General features: G+C 46.3%; 1 protein-coding gene across 5 annotated transcripts in view; it reads right to left on the minus strand.

Moving 5' to 3' along the window:
* Nucleotides 1–486: 486 nt before the first annotated feature.
* Nucleotides 487–25,604, minus strand: part of LOC139560486 (calmodulin-regulated spectrin-associated protein 2-like) — a 75,896-nt gene continuing 50,778 nt past the window's right edge. For 3 of the 5 annotated variants that reach the window (XM_071377307.1, XM_071377310.1, XM_071377306.1), the window contains 16 exons: nt 19,473–19,563; nt 19,222–19,309; nt 19,045–19,067; nt 18,542–18,908; nt 17,769–18,405; nt 17,347–17,487; nt 16,792–17,020; nt 16,366–16,546; nt 15,464–16,145; nt 14,138–14,274; nt 13,720–13,928; nt 11,761–11,857; nt 6,648–6,716; nt 5,348–5,487; nt 5,066–5,184; nt 487–4,964 (listed from right to left, as the gene is read on the minus strand). In XM_071377307.1, the coding sequence (XP_071233408.1) occupies nt 4,662–4,964; nt 5,066–5,184; nt 5,348–5,487; nt 6,648–6,716; nt 11,761–11,857; nt 13,720–13,928; nt 14,138–14,274; nt 15,464–16,145; nt 16,366–16,546; nt 16,792–17,020; nt 17,347–17,487; nt 17,769–18,405; nt 18,542–18,908; nt 19,045–19,067; nt 19,222–19,309; nt 19,473–19,563 (3,513 nt within the window). In that variant the 3' untranslated portion in view covers nt 487–4,661. The remainder of the gene's footprint in view (nt 4,965–5,065; nt 5,185–5,347; nt 5,488–6,647; nt 6,717–11,760; nt 11,858–13,719; nt 13,929–14,137; nt 14,275–15,463; nt 16,146–16,365; nt 16,547–16,791; nt 17,021–17,346; nt 17,488–17,768; nt 18,406–18,541; nt 18,909–19,044; nt 19,068–19,221; nt 19,310–19,472; nt 19,564–25,604) is intronic. The other 2 variants (XM_071377309.1, XM_071377311.1) reach the window with 2 other exon arrangements.

The raw sequence follows: 25,604 nt of genomic DNA on the forward strand, positions 1-25,604 counted from the left end.
AGGCTTTAAGAGGATTAAGACAGACAGTGATAAGAAGTAAATCTGGTTGGTAGGCTATTATTCTTAACCAGTAGCCTTCCGGTTACTCTTCTTGAATACAAGAGAGGACGACTAGTGCATTACTTCTCAATCATTAGGTGATACCTAGTGGTATTAGTAAAAGTGCATTCAAAGGACCAGCATTTTTATGAGAAATTCTGTAACAAAATGACAAACGGTTTATCTTGATATTTTACCACTGGTATGTTCATCCCTGCATGTAAACCTACACCTCTTCCATGAGGTTTTGACCTTCATGGCACAGAACCTGCGTTTGTGTCCCCTGTGGCCTCGGGTTGCAGGTTCAAGACCCACTTGTTCTGTAATTAAGTGGATATTGTGCTGTAGGAAATGTGAACATTTAGCACAACAAGGAATCCAAATCTGAGCTAGCCTAAAATGAGATTCAGGTGGATAACCAGGCTTCAAAAACACCAGTCACAAGTGTTGATGAACATTTGCATTTTAATATTGTTCAAAGGAATTTATAAAAAATAACAAATACATGAACATATTGACAAGGTTAAAATAAAACAAATTTAGATGGGGAAAACACAGAATGGCATCTCACACATATCTGATTATCCACTACAATAGAGTATGCAGTGGAAACAGTTTGCAGTCAGTTCTCTCTCTCCGTTTCCTGCCCGTCACTCATACAAAACATATTGTACCCTCTCATGGTTTACATTTCCTTTTGCAACAGATATGCTGCTCATATGAAACCTCAAAATGGTAAATGGTTTACAAAAAATACTTTATACGACAAAATATATGTACAGCGTAAACACTGCTTTGCTCCAAAATAAAATACTAATAAATGTCAGTTTCCTTTCATAGGTTAGAACAATGTAACATGTTGAAGCATAATGTAACAGATGTTTTGAAAGTCCTGAAAAAATATGTTTTATGTTTTTGTGATCTGTATTTTACTTAATTTATGTAAGTACGCATTTAAATCAACTACAAATACTGCAATCTACAGTGGGACAGAGTCATGAAATTCTATTCCTTACTCTCTATTGAATATGTACACATACGTATTGTGGACTACTTTAAGTGTAATAGGAATTCAACAGTAAAGATACTATCCACAATAAAGTAAAATGCTTTTGAATATCTGTGAGGTCCAAACATATACAGTACCAGTCAAAAGTTTGGACACACCTCATTCAAGGGTTTTTCTTCATTTTTACTATTTTCTACATTACAGTAGAATAATAGTGAAGACATCAAAACTATGAAATACCATATATTGAATCATGTAGTAATCAAAAAAGTGTTAAACAAAGATTCTTCAAAGTAGCCACCCTTAGCCTTGATGACAGCTTTGCACAATCTTGGCATTCTCTCAACCAGCTTCATGAGGAATGCTTTTACAACAGTCTTGAACGAGTTCCCACATATACTGAGCACTTGTTGGCTGCTTTTCCTTCACTCTGCGGTCCAACTCATCTCAAGCCATCTCAATTGAGTTGAGGTCAGGTCATTGTGGAAGCCATGTCATCTGGTGCAGCACTCCATCACTCTCCTTGGTCAAATAGCCCTTACACAGCCTGGAGGTGTGTTTTGGGTCATTGTGCTGTTGAAAAACAAATGATAGTCCCACAAAGAGCAAACCAAATGGGATGGCGTATCGCTGCAGAATGCTGTGGTAGCCATGCTGGACACTGACAGTGTCATCAGCAAAGTACCCCCACACCACCACACCTCCTCCTCCATGCTTCACGGTGGGAACAAACATGTGGAGATCATCCATTCACCTACTCTGCGTCTCACAAAAACACAGCGGTTGGAACCAAAAATCTCAAATTTGGACTCATCAGACCAAAGGACAGATTTACACTGCTCTTATGTCCATTGCTCATGTTTCTTGGCCCAAGCAAGTCTCGTCTTCTTATTGGTGTCCTTTAGTAGTGGTTTCTTTGCAGCAATTCGACCATGAAGGCCTGATTCACGCAGTCTCCTCTGAACAGTTGATGTTGAAATGTGTCTGTTACTTGAACTCTGTGAAGCATTTATTTGGGCTGCAATCTAACAAACTTATCCTCTGCAGCAGAGGTAACTCTGGGTCTTCCTTTCCTGTGGTGGTCCTCATCAGAGCCAGTTTCATAATAGAGCTTGATGGGTTTTGCAACTGCAATTGAAGAAACTTTCAAAGTTATTGGAATTTTCCCGATTGAGTAACCTTCATGTCTTAAAGTAATGATGGACTGTCATTTCTCTTTGCTTATTTGAGCTGTTCTTGCCATAATATGGACTTGGTCTTTTACCAAATAGGGCCACCCCTACCTTGTCACAACACAAACGATGGCTCAAACGCATTAAGTAAAGAAATTCCACAAATGAACTTTTAACAAGGCACACCTATTAATTGAAATGCATTCCAGGTGACTACCTCATGAAGCTGGTTGAGAGAATGCCAAGCGTGTGCAAAGCTGTCATCAAGGCAAAAGGTGGCTACTGTGAAGAATATCAAACAAAAAAATAATATTTTGATTTGTTTAACACTTTTTGGTTACTGCATAATTTTTTTGATGATTTTTGGGGGGCGGCAGGTAGGCTAGTGGTTAGAGTGTTGGGCCAGTAACCGAAAGACCGAATTGCCGGATCAAATCCCCGAGCTGACAAGGTACAAATCTGTCGTTCTACCCCTGAACAAGGCAGTTAACCCACTGTTCTCCAGTAGGCTGTCATTGTAAATAAGAATTTGTTCATAACTGACTTGCCTAGTTAAATAAACTTTAAACGTAAAAAAAACATGATTCCATATGTGTTATTTCATAGTTTTGATGTCTTCACTATTATTCTACAATGTAGAAAATAGTAAAAAGAAAGAAAAACCCATGACAAACTTTTGACTGGTATTGTATGCCAACAAGGATTTTTATAAGATATTTTCTCGGAATTGCACAGGCTCATGACACAATTTGTGGAACTTGCTTCTATTCTGAAGCTTGAAATTGTCCTGCCAGTGACATTGAAAAGGGATCATACATTGCATTTTTTAAACAATAGAAGGCCCCATATACAGTATAGTACGTTTATATACGTCCATATTAAATGATAAACGCTAGTTTCACTCAATCATTTTGAATGGAATAGCCATTATATACAAACTAAATGAACTTATACACTATATATGGTCTTAAAGTATGTTACGCACCTCTGTTGATGAAACTTTAAAAGCCTTTAAAGCCCCAGTGCAGTCAAAAGCATAATTTTCCTGTGTTTTATATATATGTCCACACTATGAGGTTGGAATAATACTGGGAAATAGTGAAAAGGATGGTAATGCCCTTCTAGTGTAAGAGCTGTTTGAAAAGACCATCCTGAAATTTCAGCCTGTTTTGGTTGGAGGGGTTTTGGCCTTCTATAGTGACATCACCATGCAGTAAATTAGTTACTAGACCAATAAGAAAGAGTTCCAAACCTCTCTGTCAATAACAGCTCACTCCCAGACTGTCCTAGCAAAATTACTGCTTGAGAAATTGCTCTTTGCTAATAAGCTATTTTTGTTTCTTTTTGACCATTTAAAACAATCACAATATGGTACTTAATTGTTACCCAGAAATGATTTGATATTGAGATAAAAACATCTGCAGTGGACCTTTAAAAACTTCCAAAGCCTTATCAAAAACATACAATAAATTAAGAGTCAGTTGATGACATTCCTGTGAACTAGATTATACTTAATCACTGATTTTACAATCTAGTTCTTATCGGAAGTTATGACAACCTACTTCACTATTGACACATTATGTAAACCCAACTTCTCAGTCTCATCGTTCAGCCACAGAGAAAAGCAAGCCTCACACACAGCCACTCTCAACAAGCTCTCGTATACGTATCATCCTGTACTCACAAAAACATCACATTTGGCGCTGAAATATGACCTAATCACTGCGCTTCCACAAAACAAGCATAAGGCCACACATGATGAACATAGGGAACTCAAACTCGGTCTATTTCGAAAGGAATGACATTCAGTGCTTCAGTGGTCCGATTCAGTAAGCCTTTCATCAGCCCCTTATTTTTTGGCACACGAGAACATGGGCACCCATGCATGCTGACGAACGTACACACATGTGCACCATTAGAATGACTCTGGGTCCCACACACACACACACACACACACACACACACACACACACACACACACACACACACACACACACACACACACACACACACACACACACACACACACACACACACACACACACACACACACACACACAGTCTTGCATAACAACAACAATGTCCCTTGAGGCTTGTGTTGATGTTCTTTCCCCCTACATTCCAGTTGTGCATAAAGTCAATAGTGTCCTGTTTCGAAGAAAACCACCTACCACATATTCATCAAATTAAACGGCACATCCGATATCAGATCCAGACGAATGCCAAGTGTAAGTGTTCATTAACATATCTGAATGGGAAAGAAGATTAGAAAGATGGACTCTTTAGCACTGTTCATACCAAACCAGACCCTGTAATATCCCAGGTCATTTGGCCGTTCCTGGGTCGGATAACCCGCAACGCCTCCCCTCAGTCCTCAACTATAACTCAGGACACCTAGCAACAATATCCTGGGTTTGGTATGAAAGGGGTGGTTGCTGTGACTACTTGAGACTACCCAGTTTCTTGGGCGTGCCCAGCTTCTTGGTCTGCCACAGGTGAGCGGCGATGGTGATGGCGTCTACACTAGCTGACATTGTCTTGGCAGGGATGTGGCTGAACTGCTTCCTGTCTGAGTTATACTTATACAGGCCCTCGATCATCTTGGCTGTGATGCTCTTGGGCCCGATGCCCGCCAGCTTGGTGATTTCCTCCGTCTCAGGGCAGTAGGTGTACACCGAGCGGAACTGGCAACCCGTGTCTCGGAACAAAACCAGGAAGTTGTTGGCCCCCGACCTCTCCATTTCCTGAAAGAGATAGTGGAGGAGAAGAAAGGAACAAACGTGAGGTAAAAGAGTGAAGTCAAATTAGAGAGAAAGAAACATGTTGTGTACAGTAAATTGCCTACATCTATTATCTTATTCTTCTGTCCTTCGTTGACCTTGCCCGCCAGGCAGCAGTGGGCCAGAGCGTTCTGGATGATATGCTTGTTGGACTTAGCACTGGGCTCCTTGTACAGCTTTGGCCCTGAGGGAAGAAGCGAATACCAGCATAAGGAATGCAGTAACAAGCAAACAGAAACTCACAACACAGCCTGTTCTACACATGGACTACATAGCTCTGGTATACTGCAAGAGTTTGGTCTCCTTTTGAAAGCAGAATACCGTGATTGTAGCGGAGCGGTCCGTACCTGTGTACTCTTGGTTGGAGGGAGTGGAGGAGGTTGTGGACTCGTTCTCCCAGTCCTTCTCTCCGTTACGAGACGGGCAGGACGACAGATTGCCCTCCGCAGAGTCTGGCCTAGCAGAGTCTGGCCTAGCAGAGTCTGGCCTAGGGATGTACACACACACACATATACAGTACGAGTGACACATGCGTGGACACACACACAATAACAGATACACATTCACACACAAAAAAAAACAGACATAGACATATACACCACGTATACACAGACACAGAGACATACAGAGAAACAGGGTCAGACATAGACACAGTTCTCCCAGGCAGCCTTCCCTGTTCCCTCATATTACATCATCCCCAGTGATCTCTGTGTCCCTGGATCAGATCAGAGGCATGTGCAGTAGAGCAAAGCTATTGTGCAGTCCAATCATCTGCTAGGATGGAGAAGAAACACTGCAGTATGCAACAGCAGCTTTAGGCACCTGTACAGTGACAAGACAGAATACAACTGCAGCAGCCACACTCATGTCCCAGGACCAGGCTCATTCATGTCCTAATTGGGGTTAGGGTTAGTGTGTACCCTAGTTTGAAGTCTCTGCATACAAAACAAAGGGCCTATGGCTCCATGTGAGCCAGCATGGCTGTGGAAGTTACCGTGCCTGGGACGGGAGAGCGCCCGTCTGCTGCAGCTTGGATGGCTCTGACGCCGGGTCTAGTCTAGAGGTAACAACTAGAGACAGCAGCTTAACGTAGAGCAGCTAGCATGGAGCAGCTAGGAGCAGCTAGGAGCAGCTAGCATGGAGCAGCTAGGAGCAGCTAGCATGGAGCAGCTAGCATGGAGCAGCTAGCATGGAGCAGCTAGCAAGGACCAGCCTCGGAGCAGAGAAAGGGCAGAGTCGGTGAGGCAGGAGTGGAGGCAGGAGGCTGGGCATGTATGAAATGAGGCAGAAGCAACTGTGGTACTGAGCGGAATTTTTTTCTTCTGTTTTAATGGAGGTAATTGGCCAACACTTAACCGATACAGCATGACCGTGAAATAACACACCTATTAAAAACATATGGATGTGTCCTCTACGTCTCAGGTCATACTCAGAAAGAATGTTGCTGTACTGTATGTGGCTTGCTCAAACATGATTCATAAATATAGAGAGATAGATTCTGTTAGGTATGGCTACAGGGAATTGTTCTCAAAGATATGACCTCAAGTAAAAGCAGATTGATTGATCAATCTGGAGTGTGATGCACTGAGATGAAAGTCTAGATGAAAGTCTAGGCCCTAGGCTGGTCTAGGGAGGGACCGTACAAACCTTCCCTTTCTCTCTTTGGGAGAGCTTAAAAAGAAAGAGATATGGCCTCTCACAGTGCCGAGTTTACTGCTTCCGGGAAGTCCGTGCAAAACAGAGGGGGGAAAAAGAAAGAGCGAGGAGGGAGAGAGGAATAGAGAAGATGAAGAGAGCGAAAACCGTTTTGGTTGCAATACCTAGACAAGTCATAAGACACGTGAATGTCCTCTTGAAGAAGTATTTGTGCTTTTGATGCTCTGTAAAGGCCTTTTTTTTGTATCGTAGCCAGCCTGGTCTGTTTGTGCTTTAGTCAACTCTTTTGACGTTGTCATGCTAAAGGAGTTGGCTAAACTGTATGTCCTTTTTACAGATTTTCTCAACAATATTGTCGAGTTCAAAAACAGAGTCCACAAGACACGGAGCTCTGTGTCCTTTTGGAAAAACAGTAAAATGTGTTTTCGAAACACAATTACCTTCTCAATACATAAATACATTCATCAAAACTATATTATACCGTCAAAAATTGCAAATACATACAATAGAACACGACTGCCTGCAAACAGATGAACACTACCATACTGATCTTCGAGTCCAAGCAGAAAAAATAGAACATGTGTATGTTTTTTTTTAAAGTCCAACTAGATCAATTATATACCACTGGGCAAAAATTGGCTGAATCAACATTGGTTCCACGTGATTTCAACCCCAAAAATTCAATGTGATGATGTTGCATCAACGTGGAAAATTGATTGGATTTGCAAAAAGTCATCAACGTAAGGGAATTGTTATTCACCCAACTTTTAACCTAAGTCCAACGGCACGGTGACATTTTGTTGTTGAATTCACGTCAGTTGACAACTCGACCAAATGTCAATCAAAACTAGACGTTGAATTGACGTCTGTGCCCACTGGGATTTCTTTGCAGTCACGATATCATAATCATCAAAATTGGAAGTACAACTATCCAAAGTTGCAGAGTTACGGGCAATTACTGTCCTTTTTATGCATATTTCACGAAACAATTTCATACACATCAAATTAAATACTATTCCTAATTTATAAAAAAAATTATATTAAAAAAGCCCCATTAATAAGTGTGTAAGATTCATTCATTGGTATCATCCCAATCCAAGTCCATGTTTTCAATACATTGGCTGGTTCGCTCATAGTTTTATAGACTTTCCATTGGCGCACAAAAACAATCCACAACAGAAATAAGTGAAGGTGAATGCAATGGAAGAACAACACAGGTCCCGTGTGGCTCAGTTGGTACAGCATGGTGCTTGTAGCGCTAGGGTAACAACACAGGTCCCGTGTGGCTCAGTTGGTAGTGCATGGTGCTTGTAGCGCTAGGGTAACAACACGGGTCCCGTGTGGCTCAGTTGGTAGAGCATGGTGTTTGTAGCGCTAGGGTAACAACACGGGTCCCGTGTGGCTCAGTTGGTACAGCATGGTGTTTGTAGCGCTAGGGTAACAACACGGGTCCCGTGTGGCTCAGTTGGTAGAGCATGGTGTTTGTAGCGCTAGGGTAACAACACGGGTCCCGTGTGACTTAGTTGGTAGAGCATGGTGCTTGTAGCGCTAGGGTAACAACACGGGTCCCGTGTGGCTCAGTTGGTAGAGCATGGTGTTTGTAGCGCTAGGGTAACAACACGGGTCCCGTGTGGCTCAGTTGGTAGAGCATGGTGTTTGTAGCGCTAGGGTAACAACACTGGTCCCGTGGGGCTCAGTTGGTAGAGCATGGTGCTTGTAGCGCTAGGGTAACAACACGGGTCCCGTGTGGCTCAGTTGGTAGAGCATGGTGCTTGTAGCGCTAGGGTAACAACACGGGTCCCGTGTGGCTCAGTTGGTACAGCATGGTGCTTGTAGCGCTAGGGTAACAACACGGGTCCCGTGTGACTCAGTTGGTAGAGCATGGTGCTTGTAGCGCTAGGGTAACAACACTGGTCCCGTGTGGCTCAGTTGGTAGAGCATGGTGCTTGTAGCGCTAGGGTAACAACACTGGTCCCGTGTGGCTCAGTTTGTACAGCATGGTGTTTGTAGCGCTAGGGTAACAACACGGGTCCCGTGTGGCTCAGTTGGTAGAGCATGGTGTTTGTAGCGCTAGGGTAACAACACGGGTCCCGTGTGGCTCATTTGGTAGAGCATGGTGCTTGTAGCGCTAGGGTAACAACACGGGTCCCGTGTGGCTCAGTTGGTAGAGCATGGTGCTTGTAGCGCTAGGGTAACAACACTGGTCCCGTGTTGCTCAGTTGGTACAGCATGGTGTTTGTAGCGCTAGGGTAACAACACGGGTCCCGTGTGGCTCAATTGGTAGAGCATGGTGTTTGTAGCGCTAGGGTAACAACACGGGTCCCGTGTGGCTCATTTGGTAGAGCATGGTGCTTGTAGCGCTAGGGTAACAACACGGGTCCCGTGTGGCTCATTTGGTAGAGCATGGTGTTTGTAGCGCTAGGGTAACAACACTGGTCCCGTGTGGCTCAGTTGGTAGAGCATGGTGCTTGTAGCGCTAGGGTAACAACACGGGTCCCGTGTGGCTCAGTTGGTAGAGCATGGTGCTTGTAGCGCTAGGGTAACAACACTGGTCCCGTGTGGCTCAGTTGGTAGAGCATGGTGCTTCGAGCGCTAGGGTAACAACACTGGTCCCGTGTGACTCAGTTGGTAGAGCATGGTGCCTGTAGCGCTTGGGTAACAACACTGGTCCCGTGTGGCTCAGTTGGTAGAGCATGGCGCTTGTAGCGCTTGGGTTGTGGGTTTGATTCCCATGGGGGACCAGTACTAAAATATATGCACTCACTTATGTCGCTCTCGATAAGCGTGTCTGCTAAATAACTAAACTGTAAATATGAATGTATACAGTGCATTTGGAAAGTATTCAGGCCCCTTTTGTTACATTTCAGCCTTATTCTAAAATTGATTAAATCATTTTGTTCCCTCAACAATCTACACACAAACCCCCATAACGACGAAGTGAAAACAGGTTTTTAGACATTTTAGAAAATGGAAATACCTTATTTACATAAGAATTCAGACCCGTGGCTATGAGACTCGAAATTGAGCTCAGGTGCATCCTGTTTCCATTGATAATTAATGAGATGTTTCTACAACTTGATTGGAGTCCACATATGGTAAATTGAATTGATTGGGCATGATTTGGAAAGGAACACACCTGTCTATATAAGGTCCCACAGTTGACAGTGCATGTCAGAGCAAAAACCAAGCCATGAGGTCGAAGGGATTGTCCGTAAAGCTCAGAGACAGGATTGTGTCGAGGCACAGATCTGGGGAAGGGTACCAAAACATCTCTGCAGCATTGAAGGTCCCCAAGAACACAGTGGCCTCCATTCTTAAATGGAAGAAGTTTGGAACCACCAAGACTCTTCCTAGAGCTGGCCGCCCGGCCAAACTGAGCAATCGGGGGAGAAAGGCCTTGGTCAGGTAGGTGACCAAGAACCCGATGGTCACTCTGAAAGAGCTCTAGAGTTCCTCTAGGTTGAAACTTCCAGAAGGACAACCATCTCTGCAGCACTCCACCAATCAGGCCTTTATGGTACAGTGGCCAGACCGAAGCCACGCCTCAGTAAAAGCACACTTGGAGTTTGCCAGAAGGCACCTAAAGGACTCTCAGACCATGAGCAACAAGATTCTCTGGTCTGATGAAACCAAGATTAAACCGTTTGGCCTGAATGCCAAGCGTCATGTCTGGAGGAAACCTGACACCATCCCTACGGTGAAGCATGGTGGTGGCAGCATCATGCTGTGGGGATGTTTTTCAGCGGCAGAGACTGGGAGACTAGTCAGGATCGAGGGAAAGATGAACGAAGCAAAGTACAGAGAGATCCTTGATGAAAACCTGCTCCAGAGCGCTCGGGACCTCAGACTTGGGCAAAGGTTCACCTTCCAACCGGACAATGACCCTAAGCACACAGCCAAGACAATGCACAAGTGGCTTCGGGACAAGTCTCTGAATGTCCTTTAAGTGACCCAGCCAGAGCCCGGACTTGATCCCGATCGAACATCTCTGGAGAGACCTGAAAATAGCTGTGCAGCGACGCTCCCCATCCAACCTGACAGAGCTTGAGAGGATCTGCAGAGAAGAATGGGAGAAACTCCCCAAATACAGGCGTGCCAAGCTTGTAGCGTCATATAGGCTGTAACATAACAAAATGTGGAACAAGTCAAGGGTCTGAATTCTTTCTGAATGCACCGTATGCCTCCATCCACACCAAAGCAGAGCTCTTAAATGTAGGTCACAATGTTGGAGACGATGACTTAGCAGTAACCCAACTTAATTCTCTGCATGTCCGAAACATTTGACAGTCCCTCTGCCTAGATCTTTCCCTATATTGCACATGTACGACACTGACAGGGTCATTTAAAATGTTGTGTTAAACAATGTGTTAATATTCTGTGAACAAAACACTTAACAGTGGGCCTCCCGGGTGGCGCAGTGGTCCAGAGCACTGCATCGCAGCGCTAGCTGCGCCACCAGAGTCTCTGGGTTCGCGCCCAGGCTCTGTCGCAGCCGGCCGCGACCGGGAGGTCCGTGGGGCGACGCACAATTGGCTTAGCGTCGTCCGGGTTAGGGAGGGTTTGGCCGGTAGGGATATCCTTGTCTCATCGCGCTCCAGCGACTCCTGTGGCGGGCCGGGCGCAGTGCACGCTAACCGAGGGGGGCGGGTGCACAGTGTTTCCTCCGACACATTGGTGCGGCTGGCTTCCGGGTTGGAGGCGCGCTGTGTTAAGAAGCAGTGCGGCTTGGTTGGGTTGTGCTTCGGAGGACGCATGGCTTTCGACCTTCGTCTCTCCCGAGCCCGTACGGGAGTTGTACCGATGAGACAAGATAGTAATTACTAGCGATTGGATACCACGAAAATTGGGGAGAAAAGGGGATAAAATTTATTTTAAAAAAAACAGTGAATTTTGTATTCACTGATGACATTTGCTTTTAAAGTTTTGCAAAAGGTGGTCAAAGATATGCAAGTCAGGTACAAAGGCACATTTTGGATCAGAAGTTCTTTAAATGTATTTAAGCGTTTGATCATTGCTGTTCTACGATAGATGCGTCTCAACACAGATCCAAAAATTGCTTGTACGCGATTGAGGAAGTCTGTAATCAGGCAATTTCTGGCCTCACCTGGGGATCCTCTTATCTCCGGCGTTGCTGTCGTTGTCAACCAGGTTGAGGGAGGCCAGGGACATGCTGGAGACTGAGAACCCACGCGGTCGAGTACCTGGAGGTAAATACAGAAGACATGTTTGAGTGTGTGTGTGTGAATATATGTGTGTACTAAATACACATAAACAGCCTAAACTCAGCAAAAAAAGAAATGTCCCTTTTTCAGGACCCTGTCTTTCAAAGACAATTCGTAAAAATCCAATGCTTGTTTCCCATGCTTGTTCAATGAACCATAAACAATTAATGAACATGCACCTGTGGAAGGGTCGTTAAGACACTGACAGCTTACAGACGGTAGGCAATTAAGGTCACAGTTATGAAAACTTAGGACACTAAAGAGGCCTTTCTACTGACTCTGAAAAACACCAAAAGAAAGATGCCCAGGGTCCCTGCTCATCTGCGAGAACGTGCCTTAGGCATGCTGCAAGGAGGCATGAGGACTGCAGATGTGGCCAGGGCAATAAATTGCAATGTCCGTACCATGAGACGCCTAAGACAGCGCTACAGGGAGACAGGGCGGACAGCTGATCGTCCTCTCAGTGGCAGACCACATGTAACAACACCTGCACAGGATCAATACATCCGAACATCACACCTGCGAGACAGGTACAGGATGGCAACAACAACTGCCCGAGTTACAGCAGGAACGCACAATCCCTCCATCAGTGCTCAGACTGTCCGCAATAGGCTGAGAGAGGCTGGACTGAGGGCTTGTAGGCCTGTTGTACGGCAGGTCCTCACCAAACATGACTGGCAAAAACGTTGGCTATAGGCACAAACCCACCGTCGCTGGACCAGACAGGACTGGCAAGAAGTGCTCTTCACTGACGAGTCGCGGTTTTGTCTCACCAGCGGTGATGGTCGGATTCGCGTTTATCGTTGAAGGAATGAGCGTTACACCGAGGCCTGTACTCTGGAGCGGGATCGATTTGGAGGTGGAGGGTCCGTCATGGTCTGGGGCGGTGTGTCTCACAGCATCATCGGACTGAGCTTGTAGGCATTGCAGGCAATCTCTACGCTGTGTGTTACAGGGAAGACCTCCTCCTCCCTCATGTGGTACCCTTCCTGCAGGCTCATCCTGACATGACCCTCCAGCATGACAATGCCACCAGCCGTACTGCTCGTTCTGTGCGTGATTTCCTGCAAGACAGGAATGTCAGAGTTCTGTCATGGCCAGCGAAGAACCCGGATCTCAATCCCATTGAGCACGTCTGGGACCTGTTGGATCGGAGGGTGAAGGCTAGGGCCATTCCCCCCAGAAATGTCCGGGAACTTGCAGGTGCCTTGGTGGAAGAGTGGGGTAACATCTCACAGCAAGAACTGGCAAGTCTGGTGCTGTCCATGAGGAGGAGATGCACTGCAGTACTTAATGCAGCTGGTGGCCACACCAGATACTGACTGTTACTTTTGATTTTGACCCCCTCACTTTGTTCAGGGACACATTTTTCTATTTCTGTTAGTCACATGTCTGTGGAACTTGTTCAGTTTATGTCTCAGTTGTTGAATCTTGTTACGTTTATACAAATATTTACACATGTTAAGTTTGCTGAAAATAAACGCAGTTGACAGTGAGAGGACGTTTCTTTTTTTGCTGAGTTTATGTCACAGGAGGTTTGTGGCACCTTAATTGGGGAGGACGGGCTCGTGATAATGTCTTGAGTAGAATAGTAGAATGGTATCAACAACATCAAACACATGGTCTCCATGGAAACCACGCGTGTGATACCATTCCATTCGCCCCGTACCATCCATTATTATGAGCCGTCCTCCCCTCAGCAGCCTCCACTGATATATGTGTAACATGAGCATGTGTAGTGTGTGTGTGTGTGTGTGTGTGTGTGTGTGTGTGTGTGTGTGTGTGTGTGTATGCGTTTGTGTGTATGTGTGTGTGTGTGTGTCTAAGAGTGTGTGTGTTACCTGTGGCTCTGGCGGGTGGCTTGGGTGACTCCATGACGTCCCTGTGCATGGACTTTGGGCGGGGCTTCTTTTTGAGACTTCCATGGCGGGGCCTGACATCCATATCCTCCACCTGCTTCAAATGCTTCCTCCTCATGTACTCGTTCTTTATGTAGTCTTTCCTTTGCTTGTCGTCCTCTCGCTTCTGCTGCTCCTCCTCCGCTTTCAGCCTAGGGAAGAGGGACAGAAGGGACGAGAAGCTTCAATACTTATTACCCAATTAAAGAGAAGTTACTCAGAGGCATATTTTCACTGAGTCACCCATTGACAACAATGCATGACTAAATTTGAAGTGGGAGTAAGGTTTCACCCCTAATGGTAGTTTTCAGACCCAGCATAACAGTGGAAAAGGTACAGGGCCCTTGAGGTCCAGACTGACCGTGCTTCCTCCTTCTTCTGCTCCTGCTCCAGCTCCTGCTGCTGTTTCTTCTCCTGCGTCTCCTTCTCTCTCCTCACCCTCTTCTCCAGCAGAGCAGCCCTCTTCACCGCCATGTCCTCCTCTCCCTTCCCATCGTCCTGGAGGGGTGTGGGGTGGAGACGGAGTCAGATATATATATAAATAGGTTGGCAAACTGTGTTTAGAATTTGAATGGCTGCCAAGTTGACATCCAAATTCTGCTTAGATTGGAAATTGTAATCTTGTTGTCATAGAACGTTTGGTGCCAACATGAAGGCTAGTTTGCGGTTATTTGTAGCGCCAGAGACAAAATGAGATCAGACAGCATTGTCACATCCTCTCACTTCAACGATCAACACTCATCCTCGGCTCTGATTGGTCAAATGTATGTCAGAGGGAATTCATGGCAGATGAGCATACGAAACATTAAGAATACCTGCTCTTACCATTTCACAGACAGACCAGGTGAATCCCGGTGAAAGCTATTATCCCTTATTGATGTCACTTGTTAAATCCACTTCAATCAGTGTAGATGAAGGGGAGGAGACAGGTTAAAGAAGGATTTTTAAGCCTTGAGACAATTGAGACATGGGATTGTGTATGTGTGTCATTCAGAGGGTGAATGGGAAAGACTAAAGATTGAAGTGCCTTTGAACGGGGTATAGTAGTAGGTGTCAGGCGCACCGGTTTGCGTCAAGAACTTCTACGCGGCAGACTTTTCCACACTCAACAGTTTACCGTGCGTATGAAGAATGGTCCACCACCCAAAGGACATCTAGCCAACTTGACAGCACTGTGCATTGGAGTCAACATGGGCCAGCATCCCCGTGGAACGCTTCCGACACCTCGTGCAACACAATATCAGGAAGGTGTTCCTAATGTTAGGTATACTCAGTGTATATGACCCATTTTAATGTCGTACAGTGTTGGCTTCATTTCCAGATATTTTTTAGACTGGGATAATAACATTTGTGTCTGTTGAAGTTGATAGTATGTTCCAGCAGATACACTGTTAGCTATCCCTTATGTCGTGGCATACAGTAGCTCTGTTGGCTCCATTCTCCTAGCACGGCTCATTAGTCTACTGTTCTAGCATTAGTATGTGAGCTGTCTCACCCTTTATCCTAGATACTGCACACACAATTACTGTCCCGGACCCATTTGAAGTCATAGTTCATGAGTCTTTGCATAGTTCATGTGTTGCTGTTACAGTACCTATGGATCAATGAACCCGTCGTCGTAACATGCTACATACAGCACGTGTCCCGTCCTCTCACAATTCTGAAACGTACAGTGAAGTACAGTTACCTTGAAGAAGAAACCACAGCACATTTTCTGGTCCTCTCCGTACGGCTCTCCTCTGTTCTCCCCCTCTCCACTTGTCTCGAGACCCTGTCCACCCAAAGGCTTCAGCGACGACGGCGGCACCTCCGTCAGGTCTCTCACTGGCTGAGACAGCACCTCTGCCGACTTCTCCGTTTTCCCTCCGTCTCTCCTCTCCTCCTTCCTCTCCTCCTCTCTCCCTTCGGCTGGCGCTGCGGTGGGCGAGGAGGGACGAGCGCCGGCACTCCTTATCCCCGCCCCCGCTACCTCTGTCTCAGGTGGTTTGGTTTGGTTTTGGGGCTCCTCTGTTCCCCCTGTGGCGCCTCTCTCCTTGCCCTCCGTGGCCCCAGGTCCTTCGTCGTGTCCCAGGTAGGCAAAGGAGGTCACCTGGGTCTGGCTGGGTGAGAAGCGTCTCAGCCTGGGCAGACTGTCCACGGACGTGGGGGTGTCGAGCATCCGTCGGAAGGGGGTTACCTTGAGCTCGGTGGGGCGTGGGGTGCGTGGGGTGTGAGGGGTGCTGGCATGGAAGGAGGCCGGTCGGCGCTTGAGGCCGCCGGGGGAACGGTGGGCGGTGCGGGGGGAACCGCCCGCCGAGGACAAGATTGGGGACAAGGACCCCACGGACCCCCGGCCGGTTACACTGTTGCTGCGGAGCTCCCGGAGCTGCCTGTAGAGAGAGTTTACATTTGCAATGAGAACTAACTAAGCAATAATAGTATTGCGACAACTGCTTTTATCACGATAAATTAGGGATAATAGTATGATGATAAATGGTTTTAGGTGAAATATCTTAACTTCATCCGATATTAAACGACCCTATTTTTAGTCCGCATGATCAATTCTCATGCCAGTCTTGGGTACCACTTATGTGATATTGATGACCGTACCTGTGTGGTGAGGGCGCTGGAGGAGGTATGACCCAGGACTGTTGCTGTTCCCTCATGGTCATGATCCTGTCCTGCTGCTGGGCCAGCCGCTGCATCTCCGTCTGCAGGAACCCCAGGGACGTGTTCAGCCTCTCGATGGAGCGAGTGTACTCGCCCAGGTCCACCTCTCCAACCCCGACACCTGGAGCACGACACAGCAGACACCTCTCGTCCATAAGGTGGCTGTTACACATGCAGCAAACACGACACATAAAACAGTACACGTGCTCCCTAGCCTGGCCCTCTATCATTTTGTGCTGTCTTGTCAAGCCAACGTTGGCAACGCAGCACAAACAGAGCTGGGGACCAGGCTATTTGCTCCAAAAAGTAGGAAACCAAAAGTAGGAAACAAAGGTTGGTTTCATCAGAAGCTATAGTGGTGACTACCTGCACCCTCCTCGCAGGGGGACTTGGGAGCGGCTCCGTCGGGCTTGCACCTCTCCGCCTGGCCCAGGCTTTCCGAAGGGGCGAAGAAGCGATCTGGGGAGGGCTTGTCCAGGTCGTGGCCCCCAGGGATGGGGCTGGTGGGCGAGGGGGTCACCCCTTTCCTTCGCACCACGTTGAGGAAGGCTGTCCGGCCCATCTTCTGACGATGCCGGGTGAACGCTGCCTCAACCTGAAACAGAGGGAAAATGTCTTATTATTTCGGCAATTTTGGGGGGGGAACCAATGAACATACCAAATTATCCAACAAGATGATGGTGCAAATGATTTCTGTTTGATTACTAACTGGTATAATTTGACTAGACTGCTCGAAAACCTGCAGTAGTGCTGGAAGACCAGAGTTTTGTTATTTTTCTTTCGTTTTGGATTGTACATTGAGGGTGCGTCTGATATGGCACCCAATTCCCTACATAGTGCCCTACTTCTGACTAGAGCCCTATGGAAACAGGGAATAGGATGCCGCTTGAGACGCTGCCAAAGACGAGAAGCTCTCTGTACCTTCTTCTTCTGGGCCTCGATGGCTCTGCGTTTCTCCTCCAGCTTCATCTTCAGGTGCACCATATCTGACGGCAACAGGTGGGTGTGGTCTCTGGGAGAGGGAGTGGCCGGGGTCTGGGCTGGGCAGATGGGGCTGGAGATCTGAGAAGGAGAGGGAGAGAGAGAGAGAGAAGGTGGGAAGAGGAGGGCGAGAGGTACGAGAGGGGAGAGAGAAAAAGCAAAAGAGAAATGTGGAGTAGGACCAAAAAGAGTTGAAAGAGCGACAGAGAAATAGATCAATGGAGAGAGAGGAGAGAGAGAGAGCGAGAGTCCAAGAGACATTAACATAGTGACAGAGAGAGGGAGAGAGCGAGAGTCCAAGAGACATTAACATAGTGACAGAGAGAGAGAGAGAGAGAGAGAGGTCGAGTTTCTCTACTGACCTCGAGCGTGGCAGTTCGTGTGGGGGGCGTGTTGGGAACGTAGAGTTCAGCGCTCTCGGGGGTGGTCCCTCCACTGCTCCGCCCCTCCAGCTTCCGTAACTTCTGCTCGGCGAAGCTGGTCATGCGAACCAGTCCGCCGCCAGAACCACCCGAGGACGAGGCAGGGCTGGGAGCATGAGACAGAGGGGCTGGGGACACCGAGCTGGGGTATGGGCTGCTCCTCACCCCCCTCTCTCCATTCCCCTCTGGTAAGGGACAGGATCGGGTCATAGCCTCATAGTCAGGGTCCATATCAGAGTAGTCCCTGAGGGAAGAATTGTCCTCATCCAAACTCTCCTGGATGTCCTCCGACTTCACGTGGATCCCTGTGTCCACTTCCTCCGTAGAGGCTGAGTAGGGGTCGGCCTCGTCTGCCCGGGCCTTAGCCGATCCTGGATAGTCATCAGGGTCGTCCCCTGGGTCTGAAGGTTCAGCTCCATCGTGGAGGAAGAAGCCGTTGGCCCCGGGCCCCAGACTGCCGTGGGGCCTCTCTGTGTCGTGGATGATCTTCAGAGCCTCCTCGATGCTAGGGGGGCTCGACGGGCTGACGGGGCCGCTGCCGCCATTGCCGTTCTCTTTGAGAACACCATTGGAATATCTAGATTGACAGACCGGTATGATAATTTATTAAACACTTTTATCAGAAGAAACTAACAGTAACATATTTATATTCAGCATATGTATCCCTTGTACACACAACTCGGGTGTCCTACCGTCAGAGCCATCATAAGTACCTGTTCCGGTTCTTGTGTGGCTGAGTCTGCCCGCGCCCCAGTGCTTTGTGGGAGTTTGGTGAGTCCCTGTTGTAGTCCCCCTCAGTAATGTGTCCTGCGGTGCTGCTAGGGCCGTTGACACTGACTGGCTGAAAGGAGAGGTGGCTCTTCATGTCCCCCTGGGGTGCGTGGTGAACTTTGAACCGCCCCAGGCCCTCAGTGCTGGCAGAGCGGGTCATGTCCCGGAGTGAGGGACCCCAACAGGGAGGGACGTTAGGATCCCCGTCCAAAGGAATCTCAAAGGAGATGCCCCTAGACCGTCTTTCCTTAGGCCACGTCCCCACACAGCCGTCCACATAGGACATGGATGCTGTCCTCTTTATCACACCTGTCCGAAACAGGGGGAAAAAAGGTTAGTTCCACACGCACAGAGACTAAATCAAAGAGAACCAATAGTAGCTCAGAGTCCTCTGACAGATAAGTGTTTGTGATTCTGAGGAAAGGGGTAGTTCCTGTGTTCTTACCTGAAGCAGAGTCTGGTTGAAGCCTGAGAGAGAGAGTGAGAGAGAGAGAGAATTACGATAAAACTCTAAATCACACCTCCTGTAACTGCCAAGTTGAACTACGCTCGACCTTTCCCAAGCTTCTTCAATAAGGGAACTCCAGATTATTACATTTGTCCACTCAATATTAAATCATACCTTTTGTGTTCTGGGATGTCCCCAAAGTCCTGTTTGGCTGGGCTACAGATAGGAGCCATAGCCCTTGCTGACGGAGCTAGATCCCAGGCTGACAAAACAAACACCAATCAGTCAGGATACTCAAGTCAATAAAAGGTAGTTGCTCTGAACGTGCTCTGAATTCTGGTGAAAACTGAAATATACTATGTCAATGCAGTGGATTATCTTCATTATCCCCATCGTCATCTTCAGCGTCACCCTCTTCGGCTTACCTTGTGGGTCAAAGACTCTGGGCTGCACAAACGAAGGCTTGACCACCTCAAACCACCAGAACAGCTCTGCCATAAACACCAGGTAGTTATTCTGCAACAGGGCAAAAACACACACAGTATGAGTTAGAGAAGGGCAAAGAAAATGTAATACAACCAAATACCTACATTTGTCCACAAGGTGCCTCTGTTAAGACACACAGGAGGCAAAATACAGTGCCTTCATAAAGTATTCACACCCCTCGACTTTTTCCAAATGTTGCTGTACTACAGCCTGAATTTAAAATGGATTCAATTGAGATTTTGTGTCACTGGCCTACACACAATACCCAATCATGTCAAAGTGGAATTATGATTTTAGAAATGTTTGCAAATTAATAAGAAATGAAAATCGGAAATGTCTTGAGTCAATAAGTATTCAACCCCTTTGTTATGGTGGGCCTAAATAACTTAACGAGTACAAATTTGCTTAACAAGTCATATGATAAGTTGCATGGACTCACTATGTGTGCAATAATAGTGTTTAACATGATTTTTGAATGACTACCTGATCTCTGTGCCCCACACATACAATTATCTGTAAGGTCCCTCAGTCGAGCAGGGAATTTCAAATACAAATTCATTCACAAAGACCAGGGAGGTTTTCCAATGCCTCGCAAAGAAGGGCACCTATTGGTAGATTAAAAAAACATAGAATATTCCTTTGCAGACATAGAATATTCCTTTGAGCATGGTGAAGTTAATAACTACACTTTGAATGATGTATCAATACAACCAGTCACTACAAAGATGTAGCAAGTCAAGAACCAATTCTTACAGGCATCCTTCCTAACTCAGAGGAAGGAAACCGCTCAGTGATTTCATTATGAGGCCAATGGTGACTTTAAAACAGTTACAGAGTGTAATGGCTGTGATAAGAGAAAACTGAGGATGGATCAACAACATTGTAGTTGCTCCACAATACTAACCTAATTGACACAGTGAAAAGAAGGAACTCTGTACAGAATAAAACATTCCAAAACAAGCATCCTGTTTACAACAAGGCACTAAAGTAATACTGCAAAAAATGTGGAAAAACGATTAACTTTTTGTCCTGAATACAAAGTGTTATGTTTTGGGCAAATCCAATACAACACATTACTTAGTACCACTCTTCATATTTTTCAGGATAAAAATGAAACGGAAGGGGGCTAAGCACAGACAAAATCCTAGAGGAAAACCTTGTTCAGTCTGCTTTCCACCAGACACTGGGAGATTAATTCATCTTTCAGCAAAACTAATTCGCCTTTCAGCAAGACAATAACCTAAAACACAAAGCCAAATTCACACTGGAGTTGCTCACCAAGATGACAGTGAATGTCCCTGAGTGGTCTAGTCACAGTTTTGACTTAAATCGTCATGGCAAGTTTTCAAAATGGCTGTCTAGCAATGATCAACAACCAACTTGACAAAGCTTGAGGAATTTAAAAAAGAATAATGTGGAAATATTAGAGATTTACCCAGAAAGACTCACAGCTGTAATGACTCTTAGACACTTACCCAGAAAGACTCGCAGCTGTAATGACTCTTAGACATTTACCCAGAAAGACTCACAGCTGTAATGACTCTTAGACACTTACCCAGAAAGACTCACAGCTGTAATGACTCTTAGACACTTACCCAGAAAGACTCGCAGCTGTAATGACTCTTAGACATTTACCCAGAAAGACTCACAGCTGTAATGACTTAGACACTTACCCAGAAAGACTCACAGCTGTAATGACTCTTAGACACTTACCCAGAAAGACTCGCAGCTGTAATGACTCTTAGACATTTACCCAGAAAGACTCGCAGCTGTAATGACTCTTAGACATTTACCCAGAAAGACTCACAGCTGTAATGACTCTTAGACACTTACCCAGAAAGACTCACAGCTGTAATGACTTAGACACTTACCCAGAAAGACTCACAGCTATAATGACTCTTAGACATTTACCCAGAAAGACTCACAGCTGTAATGACTCTTAGACACTTACCCAGAAAGACTCACAGCTATAATGACTCTTAGACACTTACCCAGAAAGACTCACAGCTGTAATGACTCTTAGACACTTACCCAGAAAGACTCACAGCTGTAATCGCTGCCAAAAGTGATTCTAACATCTATTGACTCAGGGGTTTGAATACTTATGTAAATTCGATATTTCTGTATCTCATTTTCAATCAATTTGCTAAAATAAAATAAAAAACATGTTTTCACTTTGTCATTATGGCGTATTATGTGTAGATGGGTGAGAGATTTTTTATTTTTATTTAATCCATTTTGAATTCAGGCTGTAACACAACAAAATGTGAAATAAGTCAAGGGGTATGAGTACTTTCTGAAGGTACTGTGACTGAGGCCAGAGAAAGCAGGTAAAGCTGCCTCTGAGCTGCCTTTGTTGCTAGGTAACTGATAGTGTGTGTGTGTGTGTGTGTGTGTGTGTGTGTGTGTGTGTGTGTGTGTGTGTGTGTGTGTGTGTGTGTGTGTGTGTGTGTGTGTGTGTGTGTGTGTGTGTGTGTGTGTGTGTGTGTGTGTGTGTGTGCGTGCGTTATTGGCAGCCTCATATAGCTATGTTACCTCAACTTCTAGTGTGTAGTGGAAGAACTGACTAAATACCATCTGGTATAGTTTAGTGTGCAATACACACCCCATAGAGTGTAACTCAAATATCATTTTATGCTTTAATGGTAAAAACAGACTCTGGAGACCTCCATAGAAGAGTCATTCATTTGTTGAGAGCCTTTTAAACCACATATTTTGACTGGGCTTCTCTCTCTCTACGGAAAATAGCATCTCCATTGACCACAAAACTAAGACTTTAGATTCCAGAACATGGTTGCTTGGATATGCTCTTTGTATTGTTATAGTTCTTGGACATCAAGTCGAGTTTTGAGCCTAGAACACACTCCTCCACAAATAACGGGTGTGAACAGTGTCCCTTTTCACACACGCCCACACACACACACTGTGGCTGGTTGGTTAGGGGTTCTGGAGATTTGGCCAGTTGGGAGTTGGCTCTATGCCAGCTTTTGGCTGCTCTTCAGCTCTTCAGGAGCCGTTCTCTCACTCTCTCTCCCTGCCTGAGACACTCCCTTGTAGCACTGTTTCCACTCTATACACACCCAGCAGTGCATGGTGTGTGTGTGTGTCTGTTAGACCAAAAGGGACCCTGTGCACCCCCTTGGTTGTGTTTGTATCACTCAATAAGAGGTTGGTACACACACACACACACACACACACACACACACACACACACACACACACACACACACACACACACACACACACACACACACACACACACACACACACACACACACACACACACACACACACACACACACACACACACACACGCAACAAGCAGTCTATGGAAAAGACACAGTGTGCCAACGGTCAGGGGAGGACCAGAATCCTAATTGGTTCTGACTAATGTTCCTATACCAGTGGGGGCTGCTGAGGGGAGGACGGCTCTTAATAATGGCTGGAATGGAGTCAGTGGAATGTTATCAACCCCATGGAAACCACGCGTTTGATACCATTCCATTGACTCCATTCCAGACTTTATTATGAGCCGTCCTCCCCTCAGCAGCCCCCCCACTGTCCTATACTACATGCTATGCATTCTGGGGGTCTATAGCCAGATGACATGGTTTTCTATCGGTTTTGTCCAGCCTCACATTGAAAACATCTCAGTTAAGTGATCAATTCTGTATGTGTGATTAGTACATCAGAACCATTCAGTATTCTATGTAGCACATAAATAACCAACAGTTCTTTAATGACAGTTCTGTCTTCCTTTGATAGAAAATGGCACAACAACAGAACAAGAGAGGCAGGGAGAGGCAGGCACAGAGAAAGTAGCATGACACTTCTCTCTAAGCAGCCTCTGTTTGTCTGAGGGGGAGACTTTGGCCCACTTTGACCCTTCTGTTCTGGAATAACCCCATACACACGCACGCACACACGCACACACACTCACACACAGTGACTCATACTCTCATTTGACTTGGCAGAACAGTCAGTGTGGCAGAATGGACCTCTCCTACACAAACACGCACACCCAAATCTCCTCTACCCACATAGAGTACAGTACACTGATACAGTGGTTCACAACCTTTTTTGAACCGTGGCACACCTTGATGGGATATAAAATGAAGCACATCGACAATTTCCCTATTCATTTATTTAGTGGCAATGGCTGCCATCTCATCTGATCCATACTGAAAACCATATATTTTCTATTAGATTAAATAGGGTTTATTTGAAATATTTTCAGTTTTACTAATTTGTGTGTACCCCTTTAAAAGCGTCCCGCAAATCTGCACCAGAAAGAAGAAAATGTAGCTCCCGTAAAATTGGTCTTTAGTTTTGAACGCTTTGGGCTACAGACAAGGTTTTCTGCCATGTAAAGGTGCAACCACGGACACAAAGCCATGCTCCATTTGTTTCTATGGCAGAGGCTGTGGTATAGCTAAGACCAGAGCCATACAGTACCAGAGGCTGTGGTATAGCTAAGCCCAGAGCCATACAGTACCAGAGGCTGTGGTATAGCTAAGCCCAGAGCCATACAGTACCAGAGGCTGTGGTATAGCTAAGCCCAGAGCCATACTGTACCAGAGGCTGTGGTATAGCTAAGCCCAGAGCCATACAGTACCAGAGGCTGTGGTATAGCTAAGACCAGAGCCATACAGTACCAGAGGCTGTGGTATAGCTAAGCCCAGAGCCATACAGTACCAGAGGCTGTGGTATAGCTAAGCCCAGAGCCATACAGTACCAGAGGCTGTGGTATAGCTAAGACCAGAGCCATACAGTACCAGAGGCTGTGGTATAGCTAAGCCCAGAGCCATACAGTACCAGAGGCTGTGGTATAGCTAAGACCAGAGCCATACAGTACCAGAGGCTGTGGTATAGCTAAGACCAGAGCCATACAGTACCAGAGGCTGTGGTATAGCTAAGACCAGAGCCATACAGTACCAAAGGCTGTGGTATAGCTAAGACCAGAGCCATACAGTACCAGAGGCTGTGGTATAGCTAAGCCCAGAGCCATACAGTACCAAAGGCTGTGGTATAGCTAAGACCAGAGTCATACAGTACCAGAGGCTGTGGTATAGCTAAGAGCAGAGCCACACAGTACCAGAGGCTGTGGTATAGCTAAGCCCAGAGCCATACAGTACCAGAGGCTGTGGTATAGCTAAGCCCAGAGCCATACAGTACCAGAGGCTGTGGTATAGCTAAGACCAGAGCCATACAGTACCAGAGGCTGTGGTTCAGCTAAGCCCAGAGCCATACAGTACCAGAGGCTGTGGTATAGCTAAGCCCAGAGCCATACAGTACCAGAGTCTGTGGTATAGCTAAGCCCAGAGACATACAGTACCAGAGTCTGTGGTATAGCTAAGACCAGAGCCATACAGTACCAGAGGCTGTGGTATAGCTAAGACCAGAGCCATACAGTACCAGAGCCATACAGTACCAGAGGCTGTGGTATAGCTAAGAGCAGAGCCATACAGTACCAGAGCCATACAGTACCAGAGGCTGTGGTATAGCTAAGACCAGAGCCATACAGTACCAGAGGCTGTGGTATAGCTAAGCCCAGAGCCATACAGTACCAGAGGCTGTGGTATAGCTAAGCCCAGAGCCATACAGTACCAGAGGCTGTGGTATAGCTAAGACCAGAGCCATACAGTACCAAAGGCTGTGGTATAGCTAAGACCAGAGCCATACAGTACCAGAGTCTGTGGTATAGCTAAGACTAGAGCCATACAGTACCAGAGGCTGTGGTATAGCTAAGCCCAGAGCCATACAGTACCAGAGGCTGTGGTATAGCTAAGCCCAGAGCCATACAGTACCAGAGGTGCCAGGTGCACCGGTTTGTGTCAAGAGCTTTAACGCTGCTGGGTTTTTCACGCTCAACAGCTTCCTGTGTGTATCCACCCAAAGGACAGCTAGTCAACTTGATACAACTGTGGGAAGCATTGGAGTCAACATGGGCCAACATCCCTGTGGAACGCTTTCAACACCTTGTAGAGTCTATGCCCCGACGAATTGAGGCTGTTCTGAGGGCAAAATGATAGGGGGTGTAACTAAATATTAGGAAGGTGTTAATGTTTTGT

This window comes from Salvelinus alpinus, chromosome 30 (genome assembly GCF_045679555.1).
Source record: "Salvelinus alpinus chromosome 30, SLU_Salpinus.1, whole genome shotgun sequence".
Lineage (NCBI taxonomy): Eukaryota > Metazoa > Chordata > Actinopteri > Salmoniformes > Salmonidae > Salvelinus > Salvelinus alpinus.